This window comes from Sus scrofa, chromosome 2, assembly GCF_054392235.1.
Source record: "Sus scrofa isolate SSC_HxYL_T2T_F1_AM1 chromosome 2, Sscrofa_HxYL_maternal_Yorkshire_Landrace_v2.0, whole genome shotgun sequence".
NCBI lineage: Eukaryota > Metazoa > Chordata > Mammalia > Artiodactyla > Suidae > Sus > Sus scrofa.
In genome coordinates, this window is record NC_139384.1 from 85,761,551 (window position 1) to 85,778,655 (window position 17,105).

Genomic DNA, 17,105 nt, shown 5'->3' on the forward strand with positions numbered 1-17,105 from the left:
GTAGATGGACCATGAAAATACCACGCTCAGTGAGAGAAGCAGACACAGGACGACACACCGTGTGGGATTCCATGGATGGGAAACATCCAGAACAGGCATGTCCACAGACACAGAGAGTGGGTTCCTGGTTGTCAGAGGCTGGGAGAGGCAGGTGAGGAGTGACTACTGATGGGAAAGGGGCTTCTTTTGGGGTGATGAAAATCTTCTGAAACTGGAGAGTGGTGATGACTGCACAACTTTGTGAATGGGCTTAAAGACACTGAACTGTTCACTTCAGAATGGTAAAAACAGTGAATTTTTGTGTTACACAGATTTTAACTCAATTACAAAAACATGTATGATATAGTGTCTCTCCTGCCACCCCCTCCCCCATGCCCCCGCAGGCTGCCTCCTCAAAGGCAGAGCCCAGCACCATCTGATCACCACTGTGGCCCTGGTGGCCAGCCCAGGGGTCAGGCACTCCATAAATGTTTTGCTGGATGAATGAACGAGCATGTGAATCAACACATATAGGCACCTGCTCGTCTTGAGAAAGAACACTCCATTTCTTCAAGGTCTGGATGAATCAGACCGGACCCTGGCCATGGGAACATCAGAGCCTTCTCCTCCCACACCTGCTCACTCGGAATCCAGATTTCTCACCAGCTCAGGCACACCTGATACGGCCAGATGTACTTGATCTTTCTCGACGAGAGAGGGCAAATCAGTGAGGACCCAGGCCTTTAGCAAGTAAAACTTTTATTAAATAAACTTTCAGTTTCTCCAGACCAAAGAGAGGCGTTTGGGACATGAAGATGATGTCTGCAGCTTCTCACCTGAAACACGCCACCGTGACAAGGACCTCGAGGCTCAAACAAGTCAACCCGAAGTTCCCTCCAAGTCTTTTTCTTGTCTTTCTTTGTGTGTGTGTGCGTGTATGTATGTGTGTGTGTGTGTGTGTGTGTGTGTGTGTGTGTGTGGCGGTTTGTCTCCAAAAGTCAGTTTGCAAGTTGAAACTTCATGAAATTACTCGTAGCAGAAATAAAGTACATCGTACAAATCACGTAGGTCTTTGACGTGGAGTATAAAAATGGTATTTACAGCCAGTAAACATGGACCAGAGGATACACGCCACTGCACGCCAGCACGCACTCCCAAGCAGGCCTGGCGGGGGCGGGGCAGGGCGGGGCGGGACACGGACGAGGCCCCGTAGCCCCTGAGCACACACGCTTGCACACGCAGACGCACAGGACACAGGCACGCGAGAGAGTATCTCGGAACAATTATCAAACTCTGGAATATCGAAACAGGTTGGTCAGAAGATTTTTTTTTTCCTTCCTTTTTTTGTTTTTTGTGGGTTTTTTTTTTTTTTGGCTATGTTTTTTTTCTTTTTTTCCTTTTTTTTTTTTTTTTTTTTTTTCTGGGTCGGTCAACACATTTTGGTAGAAACAAAAGGGAATGCTTTTTTTTTTTCTTTAAAAAATTTTTTTTTCTTGAGCTTATTAAGTTCTCTGGCGCCTCGTCTGGCGTGAGGCCCCACCGGACGTCCGAAAAAAACCGAACTTGACTCTGTGCTTCAAGGGGGGTTTTCACGGTTTGAGTAGCTATACAGAGGCACCCCACAGGATATCCCTCCCCGCCCCAAGTAGGAAACAAAAATCCACTGTTTGATTTTGCCCCCATTTCTCTTCTTCTCTTTTCTTTGTACCTGCTCAGAAAGACCGAAAAAAAAAAAAAAAAAAAAAAAAACTTTGCAGAGGTATCTCCGGTGAAGGGGTGCTTGGCCAGTGCAGGTTGGGCCTGTCCAGTGCACGTGGCAATCTTGGTCATGAGATTGTGAATTCCAGGCTGGTGATCCAAAGGCAGGGAGGGTGTCCACCTGCCCTTGGGAGAGGGCTCAAGGGGTGGGGGGCTTCCCCCCAACCCTCTGCGCCCCCGACGGAAAGCTAAGGGCTATTGGTCACATGAGTAAGGCTATGACTGGGCGGGGGGGCGGGGGGAGGCTTGGGGGAGGCCAAGGGGTCTCTTTTGTGCCTACATCAGGGGAAGGCAGGGCCCTGGGACGAAGGGCATGGGGGCTCTGGAAGCTGCAGCTAGGACCAGGGACACTGAAGCCGGCTGAGCCCACAGGCCCGCGAGAATAGAGAATCGTCGGTGGCGGGGGGTCAAAAGTCCTGGAGGTATATCGCGTTAGGTGCTGATTCCCAGTGCTTCGCCGGCGCCCTGGTCTGACATGACAGCGGGAGGCAAGGGGACACTGGGCTGCCCCGCCAGCCTCAGCCCTTCTGAGCGTCCCTGCTGAGTGACCGGCCCAGGGTCACCTTCTCTTGGATGGAAGGAAGTTGAAAAAGTTTGGTCCCATGATCTATACTCAAAAAATATATATACTGTCTATAGCTCTATATATATATGCATATATATATATAGGAAAAGTTGTGATTTCGTTTGGGGAAGCCACAAAGTTTGTGTGTCAGGGGGTGGGGGGAGCAAGGAGATCTCCCAGGATCCCCCCACCCCCACCACCGCAGACCACGAAGCCCCCTCCCTGCTCCATGTGGCCTTCAACAGAGCTTCACATTTTGGGGAAGGGAGTAGGGGAGAAGGGAGAGGAGGGGGGGCTGGTGTCCAAACTCAGTTGTAATTTACGGAAAAGTCCTGGATCAGTTGGAAGCGGGAAACCCTCCTGGGGTGGGAAGGCCCCTCACCTGGCGGAGAAGGGAGGGGCGTTAGGGAGCGGCGATGGGGGAGGGGGCGCGTCGGCCGATGACATCACCTCCCACCCACCCCACTCCCCTGGCCAGACTGGGGTCTGGGAGCCCAAGGGCCCCCATCTTTGCAAAAAGAGTCCATTTCAGGGTTTGGAGGCTGACACGCCCTGCTTGGAAGGGACTAAGGGTTGCCAAGCCCGTGTCCTTATCCGGCTACTGGGGACAAATATCTGTTCCCGACCCCTTTCCTCTGCTCCCTGCCACTGAAGCTCCATGAAGCAGTTCCCCGGCCCCATTTCTGGTCACAGTGCCTGGTGCACAGCAGGTGCTCAGTGAGGATGAGCTGCCAGCAAGTTCAAAGCGCAAGGATCGCTGGTTGCTGGCTTCCGGGGCGGGGTGGGGGTGGGGGTGGGGGGTGGGGTGGATTTCCGTTGGCGCCCTCCCAAAGACATAGGACCCTGTGACTCAGCACCCTCAAATCTGTAGGTGCTGCCATGGCAGGGTCTGGGAGCAGGAACAGCCCCTCACTGAGCACCTGCTTCGCACCAGACCCAGGCGAGCCTCAGTGATCTCAGTGGCCACGGTGGTAAAGAGGAGAAAAATCAAAACGAGTTATCGCCAGCTTTCCAGGTAGGTGGCGGGTCCTGGGCTCAGCTGGGAAGACACCAAGTGCCCTGAGGGATTCCGTCCCATGGCCCCTGGGGGAGACCACCTGCACGGGCCCATTTGACAGATGAGGCTTGTCAAGGCTTAAGATCGGTTGCAAGTTTCCCCACTGGCCCCTTTTAGGCTCACAGTTCATTCCCCAGAGAAGTAATGAATTGACAGAGCTGGTCACCCTGATGGCACAGACACTCTTGGGTATCTGCGCCTTTGTTGGAGGGGATTTCCCTCCCACCCTGGCATGCCATTGGGTGGGAGCAAACTTTTCACTCTTCCATCAACCCACGGGGTATGAATTATGCCAAATGAAGAGTTCCCAGAGGGGCCTGGCTAGGAAAACAGATTCCTAAGACAGGACAGAAGACCCTCCCCACAGCCCGCCCCCACCCCAGACCTGCCTTCCAGGTGAACTTGGATTCATCATTCAAAGCCTTCTCCAGGAAGAATGCCCTAACCACCCTCCCCACTCCCATCCCATTGCTCTGCTTCCAGCCCTGACAGGGAGGACCAGGGGGACTTCGTCCAGCTCTGTCCCCATCAACCAAACCTGGGGGCTCCTCGTAGCCTCTTACAGCATCCCCCCAACCTTGGGGGGTTTGGAGAACAAGGAGGGGGTGAGGACAAGACCAGGGTGGGGGTGGGGCCGCCTGGCGGCTCACCTGGGCCAAGCCCGCAGCCTCAGGGCGGCTGTGGGCGCGGTCAGTAGGGGTGTCCCGGATCTTTGGGCCGCTTCAGCTGCACTTTGAGCCTCTTCATGCCGATCTGAAAGCCGTTCATGGCCTGGATGGCGGTCTGCGCGCTGGCTGGGTTGTCAAAGCTCACGAAGCCTGCGGAGACCGGGGTGGACCCACGATGGTGGGCAACACGGGCGTCCTCTGCTCGCTCCAGTGCTGCAGCCCTGGCTGCCCGGCTCACGGGGTCCTGGGGGTGGGGGTGTGTGCTTGCAGGGGCAGATGGCCCGGGAAGGTGGGAGGGCTTGCCAGAGGATGCACAGCAGCCTTGGCCTGCTTCTGACACCACCTGGACTTGCATGTCTCTGGGGATGGGGCGCTCACTCCTTACCTGGGGTCTGCTCTGCTGAGACCTCCCAACAGATGTGGGGGACAGGTGGGGCCCCTGTGGGTCACAGGAAGGCCACATTCTCCCTCCCCACCATGTCTGCCTCCTTCTATGCCCTGATGCCAACCCTTTAGCTCCTGTGAGACATCTATCCATCTGCAGTCTTATCTGCCCATCTGATTCTGTCCTTGTGTGCATGTGTCTGTCTGTCCTTGTCTCTCTGTCTTTATGTGTGTCCTGTGTCTTTGTATCCTTGTGTTTCTTCTCTCCGTCCCTCACTATCTGCCCCTTCTTTTTTTTTTTTTTTTTTTGGCCGTGCCCAAAGCATGCAGAAGTTCCCAGGCCAGGGATCAAACTCTACCCACAGCAGTGATGATGCTAGATCCTTAACCCACTGAGCCACGCAGGAATTCTTGTCTCTTCTCTTTTTGTGTCTCTCTCTGTTACCATCAGTCTGTCTAGCCCCAGTCTCCCTCCACCCTGGGCCATCGTATTTTTTTTTCATATTGAGTTATTTTATTTTTTTCCATATTGTAATATTTTTTTCACTATGGGCCATCAGAAGTGCTCTAGCGCCACCCCCGCCTTATTTTATACCAAAGTAACTCTCTCCCTACTCCCATCCCTTGTCTGTTGGTCCTCACGGACTTCCTGGAGGACTGTGCAGAGGCCACAGGGGCTGGGGAGCTCTCAGAGGGGTGGGAGCCACATGTGCTAGCATTTAGGGGCGGGATACCCAAGCTCTGTGTGAGAGGCTGGGTGGGAGGTCAGGCAGAGAAATGATGGGATCAGGGCTGAGGTGTCTGGCTGAAGGGTCTCACTGGGGAGCCATAGGGAAACCTGGGACTGGGATGGGTGGTTATCTTCCTATCACCCACACCTCCCCTTAAGTGGATGAGAAAACCGAGCCTCTGAGAAGGCATGTGACCCCTGACTGCTGAATGCAACTGAGAAGGTTTTCCTCTAGAAATTTCCTTCTTCCTTGTGGAAGCAGGGTATAGAGGAGGGGGCCTGGGCACTGGAGCGGGGCGGGTGCAGGGGGAAGCCCTTTACTTGCTGTGTGACCTCAAGCATGTTGCTTGACTATTCTGTACCTCTTTTTCCTCCACTTGTAAACTGGAACAATTTTCTCTTTTATGGGCGAATAATAAGTATATATAGGAGATGTTTAGAATAGTCAAAAGCCGATCCTTCAAAGAGGATAGGGTGGGGTTAGAGTCCAGATGTTGGTTCTAGTCTAGGTTCTGCCTGTTTGCTGCTGTATGACTTTGGATGAGTTACTCACCTCTCTGAGCTTTAATTTCTTCTGTTTTGGGGGTCAAGGAAATTCTCCCCACAGCCCACAAGGCCCTGCATGACCTGCCTGCCCTCACCCCCTCCTTCTCTCCTCCTCACTCACTCTGCTCCACACACAGAGGCCTCCTCACTGTTCCTCCATTGCATCAGGCCCCATCCTGCCCCAGGACCTTTGCAGACGTGGTTCCTTCTGCTTATAACACTCTTTCCCTAGATTCCCCCATGGCTGGCTCCTCATCATTCACGTCTCAGTTGAAACATTGCCTCCTCCTTATCATTTTCTTACTAGTTTCATTTTCTTACTCATTTTTCTTACTAGTTTCATTTTTTCTCCATGCCATTTATAACCCCCTGGCCTATATCCTATGTTTGTTTCTTTCCATCTCCTCCCCCTAGACCTATGCTTTCTAATTCAGTGGTCAGCAGCCACTGGCCACAGGGGGTTATTTAAATTCAAATTGCGGAGGGCAGGGATTTTTGTTGGTTTCCTTCACTGCTGTGTGCCTGGTACAGAGTAGGTGCTTCATAAGTGTTCATTCTGATTATAAATGTGATTCTTTTGAACCAGACCTGTCTCATGACTGACCACACCCTCCCACCCCACCATTTCCAAGGGCAAGGGGCACATGGGATGGGGCCTGGTAAGCAGGGAGGGGCACCCACAGCACAGACTCACCAAAACACTTGCTCTGGTTGGTGGCCCGATCCATAAACACCTTGGAGGAGATGATATTGCCGAAGGGCAGGAACATCTGCGTCAGCTCCGTGTCTCCAAACTCCTGGGGGAGGTGGTAGATAAACAGGTTACAGCCTTCGGGACCTGCAGGTGGGGGAGAGAAAGACATAAAGCCCCCAAGGAGAGGAGGTGGACCCCCGGGGGAGGGGCATGAGTCCGGAGCTCACATCTGGTGTCTCCAGCTGTTGGGAGAGGGGTGCCCCCTTGACACCCAGAAAGAAGGAGCATCAAAGTAGGGGAGAGGGGAGGCAGGGCACCTTCACCCCTTATCTATATAACCCCAAACTTGGACCCTCCAAACCTCTAATGGCCCCCGGGCCTCAGGGAATTTATAAAACTCAGATGACCCCCATCCCCCAGAACAGAGAGAAATCCCTCCATCCCAGACCCCAAATAATGCAAAAATCCCAGACAACCCCAACCTCTGGAAAATCCCTAAACCTCAGACTCCAGGTCATTTACAGAAATCAGATGAACTGGGCGTGGCATATATGGACATGTTGCATTGTCTTTGCAATAACTCTAAGTCTAAAACGGGTTTTGTTTGTTTTGTCTTTTTGCCTTTTCTTGAGCTGCTCCCATGGCATATGGAGGTTCCCAGGCTAGGGGTCTAATCAGAGCTGTAGCCGCTGGCCTACACCACAGCCACAGCAACGCGGGATCCGAGATGCATCTGCGACCCACACCACAGCTCATGGCAACGCGGGATCCTTAACCCACTGAGCAAGGCCAGGGATGGAACCCAAAATCCCATGGTTCCTAGTCGGATTCCCCAACCACTGCGCCACGCCGGGAACTCCTAAAACGGGTTTTAAAATGAAATGTTCAGGAGTTCTCCAATGGTCTAGTGGTTAAGGATTCTGTGTTGTCACTGCTGTGGCTCAGATTTGGTACCTGGCCTGGGAATTTCTGCATGCTATGGGCACAGCCAAGAAAAATTTTTAAATAAAAAATAATAATAGGAGTTCCCATTATGGCTCAGTGGTAATGAACCTGACTAGTATCCATGAGGTTTTGGGTTTGATCCCTGGCCTCACTCAGTGGGTTAAGGGTTCAGCGTTACTGTGAGTTGTAGTGTAAGTACAGACATGGCTTGGATTTGTCGTTTCTGTGGCTGTGGTGTAGGCCGGCAGCTGCAGCTCCAATTTGATCCTTAGCCTAGAAACCTCCATATGCTGCAAAGCTCGGCCTTAAATTATAATAATAATAATAAATAGGAAGATAATTTAAACATAAAATGAAACGTTCATTTTTTGAAATGACCACATAATAAAATAAGACAAGTAATTCCCTGGTCCCAATCTCCAAACATCCAGATATTTTTTGTTGTTGTTGTTTTTGGTGTTTTGGGTTTTTCTGCTTTGTTTTGTTTTTGCTTTTTTTTTTTTTTCAGGGCCACACCCTAGGCATATGGAGGTTCCCAGGCTAGGGGTTGAATCGGAGCTGTAGCAGCTGGCCTACACCACAGCCACAGCAATGCAGGATCTGAGCCACATCTGTGACCTACACCACAGCTCACGGCAATGCCAGATCCTTAACCACTGAGCAAGGCCAGGGATCGAACCCTCAACGTCATGGTTCCTAGTTGGATTCGTTAACCACTGAGCCACGACGGGAACTCCAATCCAGATATTTTTTAAAACCTTAGATAATCCTCCAAACCTGGGATAATTTTCAAAGCTCAGATGATGCAAAAATAAAATCAAGTAAAATAAAAAGGTAATTCTCCAGTCCCAAACCCCAAATATCCTGAAGCCACAGATAATTTTAAATGATATACCATACCAACCAGAGATAATTTTTTGAAACACAACTAACTGTCAAAATCATCCCTTTCCCTAATAATACCCACTGCAGGGCTCACATAAGAATAAATAATAATAGGGAGTTCCCTGGTGGTCTAGTGGTTGAGATTCAGTGCTTTCACTGCTGCAGCCCGGGTTCAATCTCAGGTCTGGGAACTGAGATTCCTCATCAAGCTGCTGCATGCCAAGGCCAAAAAAGGAAAAAAAAAAAAAAAAAAAAGAATGAATAATAAGAGCATTTAAAATCCTTGATTATTCGAAGGCATCAAGAGTCCTCAAACCTGCTGCTAATCTTAAACCTACAAAAGACCTTCTCCAAGGCCCCCCAAAACAAAGGTAACCCTCAAACCACTGAGAGTCCCCCCGTCCTTGCAATGAATATTCCCCACCCCAGAAAATACAAAAATCAAGATTAGCCATTCACCTCCACTTTACCTTTCTATTAGGACCACAGTTGCCCTAATAGGATTGTTTTTCAAAATGCAAGTATGTGTACCACACAAGTGACACTTTACAAAACAATTTTGAGCAGACACAAATTTTGTGTTTGCCTGTGTGTTATCTCCTCTCCAAGAAACACCTAGGTGAATGCAGACAGTCACGCCCAGCTGAACTGAATCTCCTAAGCAACACACACGCATACACACAACTCCAAAAACCAACTTTCTCAGTTCTCCAAGTGTATTATGAGCCACACCTGTCCCCATCTGAGGTTACAACTCTCCATCTGATGACAGACAAGCCTTTCCATCACTTCACAGTCACTCACATGGAGCAGCCCTTCAGCTGCCTCGTCCCTGTGCAAACTTCCGGTCTTTTCCAAGATAGTGCCCAATATATTATCATATTCATGTATTTCTTAACCATCAAACACACATACAACTGTGCTACCATTTTTACTAGGGTCTTATCTTTTATTTCCCTTTTTTTTTTTTTTTTTTTTTACCATGTCAGAGCCAACATTTCTGAATTGTGTACCCCTGACCCTATTTCTCCCACAAGCCGAGAGGTTCTGCAAACTCTGGTGACTCTCCAGAAGGCATATGTCATGTTATAGCAGCAGGGACTGCATCTGGACCAGCTTTTACCTACTGCACTCCGGCAGCATTCCCCTTCCTGCAGACCAAGGGCAAGTGAGAAATTGTACAGAGCCTTACAGAACTCAATGAACAGGCCAGGCCATTTGGAAGCTTCCCATGTCATGGGGCGACTTGGGGCTTTCCCAGTTTAGTCAACACTCCTCAGCACCCACCCATCCCAACTCCAACTAGATACGTTAAGGAGAGGAAGAGACTCCCAGGTGCTGAGTGCCTACTAAGGGTCAGGAACAGGCCTCTTGGCACAGATGGTTGCCTATGTGGCAGACAAGGGCAATGAAGTGCCTTCCTTAAGATGTTACAAGTCAGATCTGGGCGGATCTGAATCCTGGTTGTCCGACTCCAGAATTTTAACCCCTTTTCCCCTTGACTTTAATGAGGAAGCCTTATTTTACCTGAGATAGCTTATTATCCCACCCCTAAACTCAAAAAAGAGTTTTCTCTCCAAAATTTCTGAGAAACACCCCGTTCTGGACAGGGCTCCTGGTGGTGGCAGGTCACTGCTATCCCTACCAGGTCGACTAGAGAGAAAGAATCAGCTGCACCCCAAATACCCAGGGGCTGTGCTGGGACTTGAACCCATGTCTGTGCAGACCCCAGGCCGAGCTCTTAGCCGCTTGGCTGCCGGGCCGAGGGTCCTGGAGGTGGAGGGGGCGGTCAGAGGGCGGGGCTGGCGCCCAGGGGAGGTCACAGCCCCCTCACCTTCTCGCTGCTGCTGCTGCAGGAGGGGCGGCGGCTGGGGGACGCTGTGCGCGATGGGCGTGATGGCCGCGGTGGGGTACATGGCTGCAGAGACCAGGAGTGAGACACAGGGCAGAGGCGGGCGTGAGGCCGGCAGGCAGCAGGGTGCACGTGGGGGCGGGGCTAAGAGGTGATGGGCGGGGTCACGGCTGAGGGTGGGATCAAGACCCGCTGTTGGGGAAGGCGAGGGGCGCGGTCACTGGAGGGCGGGTCTGAGGGAGGAGCCAAGGCAAAGGGAGGAGCAGAGTGGGGCGGGGCCGTGAATCGAGGGGTGGGGTCGTGGCTGAGGGCGGAGCCAAATCCAGATTCGTGTGATGGGGTCGTGATCACTGGGGGGCGGGTCTGAGGGAGGAGGGGCCAAGGCACCAGAGAAGAGTAGAGTGGATGGGATCCTACATGCCTAAGGGCGGGACCAAGGCAGTCTTTAGGAAAAAGAGCCAGAGAAGCGGGCGAGGCTCCGGCAGAGGCTGTTCAGAGTGTGGGCAGGACATGAAGGGCGGGACCAAAGGCAGGCTTGAGGGGCAGGGCTAGATGTTAAAGGAGGGAGGGGGGCCAATAATTGGGATTGGGCCCAAATTAGGAGTCCTGACTAGGCAGAAGCGGGAGAACAGAATGAGAGGGCGGCCCCTGAGGTGTGTGGCTAGGGGCGTGGCGTGGCTAGCCCAGGAAGCTGGGAGCCGAGGGGCTGGGTCACGCGGGGTCGGGGCGTGCTGCCTCCCTCCCTACCTGTGTACTGCTGGACTCCGGAGAAGGCAGGATGGAGAGTCTCGGCCACCGTCGGGCTCTGAGCTGCGGGGCGGAAGAAGTGGCTGAACGGGGCGGCGCAGCAGAGGTCTTCCATCCACCCCGCAACAAAGGTCAACCCCAGCTACATTTCTGCATAAACGTTTTACAGATATGATCCTCATTTTACAGGTGGGAAAACTGAAGCTCGGAGAAGTGAAGCAGCTGGGCCACTCAGGTAGGAAATGGCAGAAACCGAACTTAATTTCTTCAGTTTCTTCGATTCCAGAGAGGTTTAACCATCACCCCTAACTCTTGTCCCCATTCTGGCCACCCTGCTCCACACTTTCTTCTCAGGATTCTCCAGGCCTCGAGGCCTCTGCTTCTAATCACTACCCACCCCCTTCCCTTCCTCCTTTTCCCTCCTTCACACCTCGATCATCAGACAAGCTTTGGATACCCCATGCGGCTGTGACCTTCCCAGGGTCCCTATGCGCGGACTAGGGGGAGGGGAGAGGTTGTCTAGGCAACCAACGCTGGAGAGTCTGGAGGAAATTGAGCCAAAAAACTACTTGAACGGCGAGAGGCTGCTAGAAGATGGAGTGGTGATGGAGGAGTAAGACAGTAAAGGGGTCACACCAACGAATTACTTTATAGAGATAGAAGAGTTTTGTAGGAGTTCCTGCGCTGGCTCAGCGGAAACTAATCTGACTAGCATCCATGAGGATGCAGGTATGCAGGTTCAATCCCTGGCCTCACTCAGTGGGTTAAGGGTCCAGCATTGCTGTGAGCTGTGGTGTAGGCCAGCTGCAGCTCCTATTCTACCCCCAGCCTGGGAACATTCATATGCCGAGGGTGTGGCTCTAAAAAGACAAAAAAAAAAAAAAAAAAAGAAAGAAAAGAAAAAAGAACAGCTTTGTATGCTGACTGTAGTGGTGGTTACATGAAACTTTACCTGTGATAAAATGGCATAGAACCACACACACACACACACTGTAAATAGTGAAGTGTGAATAGGCTCTCCAATTCCTTTTGGGTTCATACTGCACCGATGTCAGTTTCCTAGTTTTGACAACATACTGTGGTTACCTAAGATGTTGGCATCTGGGGACACTGGGTGAACAACAGTACCTGGACTTCTCCGTACTATTTTTGAAACTCTCTGTAAATGCCAATCATTTCAAAATAAAAATAAACAAATTCTCTGCGGTGGGAATGCAGATGATGTACTTCACCTAAGCAAAGTATGGGGAGATGTGTGCCTTGAAATCATGGCACAGGGTAGAGAAAGGTGAAGACCTCTGCTTCAGGAGGACAGACCCCAGCCCAAGTCAGTGTATGATCAATACTGAATGAAGGGGGGAAGAAATCTGGGCACTAGTATTTTCTCAACTGGTAATGATTAATAATGAAGATTGATGGTGGCTTTCTTGGTGCCAGGTGACACGTTAGCATTTTACATACTGACTGCATCATCGGTACAACCTCACAGGATGACTGGTTTTATCTGCCCCATTTCCAGATGTGCAAACTGAGACTCAGAGACTTAAAGAAACCACCCAGGGTGCCCAAACTGGAATTTGAACCCGGAAACGTCTGGATGCAAAGTTCCTATGTTTAAACTCTTTCTCTGTGCCCACAGCTATTATCTGTCCAACCGGGACTCCCTTTGTCCTGCCCCTTTGTTCCCTGGGCACCAAGGCATAGTCATGCTTGTCCCCGGGATGCCCTCCCTGCCAAGCTCCTAGGCCCTGGGGACCCCATGAGTTACCTGGATAGGGCACAAGGCCATTGGCATATACGGTTTCTAGGGCGGGGTGCCCACCAGGGAAGGGCACGACACCTGCGAAGCCATTGGTGATGGGAGCCACAAGGCCGGGCACGGCGGCGGTACCAAGCAGCGGGGGCGAGTGCAGTCCTGGGGAGCAGAAGAGCATCATGTGGCACCCGGTCCCAGCCCCGGCCCTGACCACCCATCCGCAGGCCCCTGATGGACTCTCACCAGAGGCAGGGGCGATAGGCGTGGCAGGCAGCCCATTAAGGCTGACGGCGCCGATCTGCTGGATGTGGCAGGGTGAGAAGGCCACGCCGGGGCTCAGGTAGCTGCCTGAGGTGGACAGGACCGTTGTCTGCTGCTGCATGAGCTGGGGGAGGAAAGGGAGTCAGCTTGCACAGTCAGTGTGGCACCTGGCCTGAGATCATGGCTCAATACCTGGGGAGGGTCAAACTGTGCGTCTTGGCCCAGGTCAGGGTCAGGGCTCAGTGAGGAATTAGAGCTCAGCCTGGGCTCTAAGGTCAAGGCCTAGACTAGGTTCAAGGCTCATTTAGAACTTGGTCAAGGATTGGGGTTCAGCCTGGGATTAAGGCTCTGTCTGGGACCAGGGAACCGCCAATGTTGAACTCATCCAAGAATAGGTCTCAGTTTGGAGTCAGCCTGGAGGTTTATTTAGATTTGGGGCCAATCTAGATTTGGGGGATAGTCAGGATCTGGGGGGGTCAACCCAAGGTTGGGTCTTTTTTTTTTGGCTGCCCCACAGCCTATGGAGTTCTTGGACAAGGGATCGGCTCCAAGCCATAGTTGCATCCTAAGCTGCAATGCCAGATCTTTAACCTACTGTGCCCAGCCGGGGATTGAACCTGAGTCCCAGTGCTCCCAAGACACTGCTGATCCCGTAGTGCCAGAAGGAACTCCCCAAAATTGGGTCTTAATTTGATGTTCACTGAGGGTTGGGGCTCAGGCCAGACTGAAAGGCTCGGTCTGGGTTTGGTCTCAGCCTGGATTTGGGGGCTGAGCCTGAGGCCCTGTCAGTTCAGAGTTGGAGTTCAGCTTGGGCTCAGAGCTCAGAGTTCATAGTTGGGGGCTCAGCTGGGGTTGGGGTCAAGAAGCAGCCTGGACTTGGGGATTCAGCCATAGCCAGAAAAGGACTCTGAGTAAGAGAGAGTAGGCAAGAGACAGAAAGATGGAGTTCCTGTCGTAGCTCAGCGGTTAACAGGCCCGGCTAGCATCCATGAGGACACGGGTTTGATCCCTGCCTCACACAGTGGGTTAAGGATCTGACATTGCCAGGAACTGTGGTGTAGGTTGCAGATGTGGCTTGGATCCTGTGTTGCTGTAGTTGTGGCCAGTGGCTACATCTCTGATTGGACCCCTAGCCTAGGAACCTCCATATGCTATGGGTGCGGCCCTAAAAAGACCCCCCCAAAAAAGAAAGATGAGCAAAGAGGCAAAAACCCTCAATAGACTGAGCCGGACCCCCAAAGTGGTCTCAGTAGCCCTACTGAAGGCAGAGGCCTGTGGGCCAGGGTCACTCACAGCCTGGGCGTAGGCACTGTAGGGGCTGAAGGGCAGTGTGAGGGATGGTGTCAGGATGCCCAGCTGGCCCACCATCTGCTGCATGCGCCGCAATGTCCGCTCCTTGTCAGTGTCGGCAAACTTGACCACCAGGCTGGAGGAGGCACCCTGCAGGGGCAGCCACGAGCAGGGAAGGAAAGAAGGGGGGACCCCTGGAGTCTGAGGGGTATTGGGGTGTAGATACCAGCAGCTGTAAGCCCTGCCCATGAGGCCCCACATGCCACAGTAAGTACAGCCTGGAGATCAGCATCTTGGGTCTCGCACTTGACCCTGTGAGCACAGGTGGGGTATGTGGGCCCCAGTGTAGGACCCTGTCAGCCACAATCTCAAAAAGGTAGAGAATCCAACTGCTAGAGAGGAACAATGGGGCCCGGATGGAGGACCCTATAGCTGCCACTCACACCTGAGAACAGGTAAGTGTCCAACCATCAGAGATGTTGAATACTTCCTTTCATGGAGAGCTCACTCCCTATCCGGTCCGCTAGCTCCATCACTGGACAGCTCTGAGTAGAAGAAAGCCTGACCTTGGGTGAGCTGACCCCTGCCTCTCCAGGAACTAAAACTAATGCCTGGGTACCCAGACAGCAAGAGAAGGGAAGATCTGGGACTATCCTGCTCTTCACACCTACTTTCCAGAAAAGTAGAAAGGAGAGTGGGTTCTCCAAGGCCTGTCTTCCCCATGACAGATCAGGACATGTATGTACAGTGATGGAGGCACCTGGGCAGGGCCACCCCCAAAGCCTGTGTGGTCACCCCGGCCTCTCAATGTTGCATACCCACAAGCTCCAGGCTTCAGTCTTGTCACTGCCCATCCCCACTCTGGCCCCACAGGGACTTTCCAAATGATGGGGCTCCTTCCCTCTCCTATGGAAACACTCTGGGACTCCCCATCACCCTAGGAGGAATCCCAGGCTGCTCAGCCTCCAAGAGCGGGTCCCGCCAGCCCCACCTTCCCCTGCTCCTGCCCCTCTGGGGTTCACACACATTTGCACACACTTCCACATGCATTCTACCCACAGACTCACACTCACCATCCACATTCACACACATGCATACACTCACAAATACATACATGTATACTCATACACTCATATGCACACATGACTGCCTACACTTAGATTCACACATGAGCTCACCCATCCACAGGCACACTCACACTCACTCTTGCCTTCACACACACCTACAGATGCACACATGCACGCTAATTCCCCCACATCACCCAGGCACACTCACACCTACTTATAAACACACATGTGCATCAACCACATGCTTGCACATGTGCACTCATACACACACCCACTCAGTACACTTGTCACATGAGTACACACGTGCATAGGCACCAACACATACATACTCACGCATCCATATCCATTTACATACATCTCATGTGCACACTGACACACTGACACCCATCTACTAACCATCCTTTCACACACAGACACACATGCACACTCTCAGACATGTGCACACCAACACACACCAGCAGTACGTCCATGCACACCCCACACTCACTCACATGCTCACACACATACAGACACACAAACTCACACATATACCCATCCACACCATCATCAGGGACTGCACATCTTCCCCTGCCCCACCCCATGCCCTCTCTGAAGAAGGGCCCGGGGCTATTGGATGGCTGGGGTGTAAGGCCAGGCCCCCTCACCCTTTTCCCACCCGCCTTACCATGACCCAGGGCAGCTCTGACTCACCGGCATGGTCTGGCTGCCGTGCAGGGCGTGGATGGCCGCCTGAGCCTCCGTGTGGGAAGAGAACTTCACGAAAGCACAGCCTGCTCCAGGAGAAGGAGAGAAGGTGAGGGCCCATAGGAAAGGGGCTGGCAGCCCTGCATGGCCAGTCAGCACAGTCATGGGCAGCCCGAAAGGCAGACAGTCAGACAAATGAGAGATAGCCAGCCATTTGTTCAGACAGACAGCTAGACAACAGCGGATTGGACAGTAGGACAAGGACATAGCCAGCCCGATAGCTGCTTGTGGAACACACCATCAGAGCGATGGTGGGAGGTGGTGCAGGGATAGTGGGAGGTGGTGCACAGTTGGGTAGTCAGGCCCTGCCCTGTAGAACAGGTGACAGGGGGCAGGCTCAAAGGACCTCCAAGCCATGAGATCCAAAGCTGTAATCAGATATGCAGAATTAAAATGACAAATCACCAGACACAGACACAGAAGATGCAGCGCTGTGGGCACACATAGGCAGGGGATACACTTGGACCCAGACAGATACACCCACGTGACCAGAACTGGATGGACAGGGATGAAAAGTCACCACGCAAGGGTAGAATCAGGCAGACAGAGACCCCCAGACACAGGCAAATCCAGATAGACAATCATAGGGAGAGACCACCAGCTACCATTCCAGACAGACAGAGGGCTATGGACGAGCCAGGCAGATCTGGGGGAGGCGGGAAATGGTCTGGAACCGGATAGCAGGGACAGTTGCACCACTTTGTGAATATACCGAAAAGCACTTCACTGTACACTTTTAAACGGGAAATTTTACAGCATGTTATCTTATCTCAATTTTAAGAAAGAGCCAGGCAAATAAATAGTCAGGGACCATCAGACACATTCAGTCCTAGTAAGATAATCACTCCCAGACAAATGAACCCAAGTACGCAGAATCAAGTAAACAGACAGAGACCACTAGACACATGAAGCCATTTGGTTATTGAGAAAGAGTGGCAAGGGAGTTTCCGCCATGGCGTAGTGGAAATGAAGACAAGTAGTATCCATGAGGTTGCAGGTTTGATCCCTGGCCTCGCTCAGTGGGTTAAGGATCCGGCACTACCATGAGCTGTGGTGTAGGTGGAAGATGCAGCTCGGATCCTTTATTGCTGTGGCTGTGGCTCTGGCCGGCAGATATATAGCCCAGATTGGACCTGTAGCCTGGGAACTTCCATATGCTGTGGGTGCGGCCCTAAAA

The 17,105-nt window shown here is 52.3% G+C and overlaps 1 protein-coding gene across 27 annotated transcripts in view; it reads right to left on the reverse strand.

Moving 5' to 3' along the window:
• Positions 1–721: 721 nt before the first annotated feature.
• The window catches only part of CELF5 (CUGBP Elav-like family member 5), a 50,045-nt gene continuing 33,661 nt past the window's right edge, over positions 722–17,105 (reverse strand). For 8 of the 27 annotated variants that reach the window (XM_085013295.1, XM_085013290.1, XM_085013300.1 and 5 more), the window contains 9 exons: positions 15,875–15,954; positions 14,121–14,267; positions 12,810–12,951; positions 12,579–12,725; positions 10,811–10,873; positions 10,046–10,255; positions 6,382–6,525; positions 4,010–4,177; positions 722–2,684 (listed from right to left, as the gene is read on the reverse strand). In XM_085013295.1, coding sequence (XP_084869421.1) covers positions 4,050–4,177; positions 6,382–6,525; positions 10,046–10,255; positions 10,811–10,873; positions 12,579–12,725; positions 12,810–12,951; positions 14,121–14,267; positions 15,875–15,954 — 1,061 coding nt within the window. In that variant the 3' untranslated portion in view covers positions 722–2,684; positions 4,010–4,049. Of the gene's footprint in view, positions 4,272–6,381; positions 6,526–10,045; positions 10,256–10,810; positions 10,874–12,578; positions 12,952–14,120; positions 14,268–15,874; positions 15,955–17,105 lie in introns of all 27 variants that reach the window. The other 19 variants (XR_014837803.1, XR_002341694.2, XR_014837804.1 and 16 more) reach the window with 12 other exon arrangements.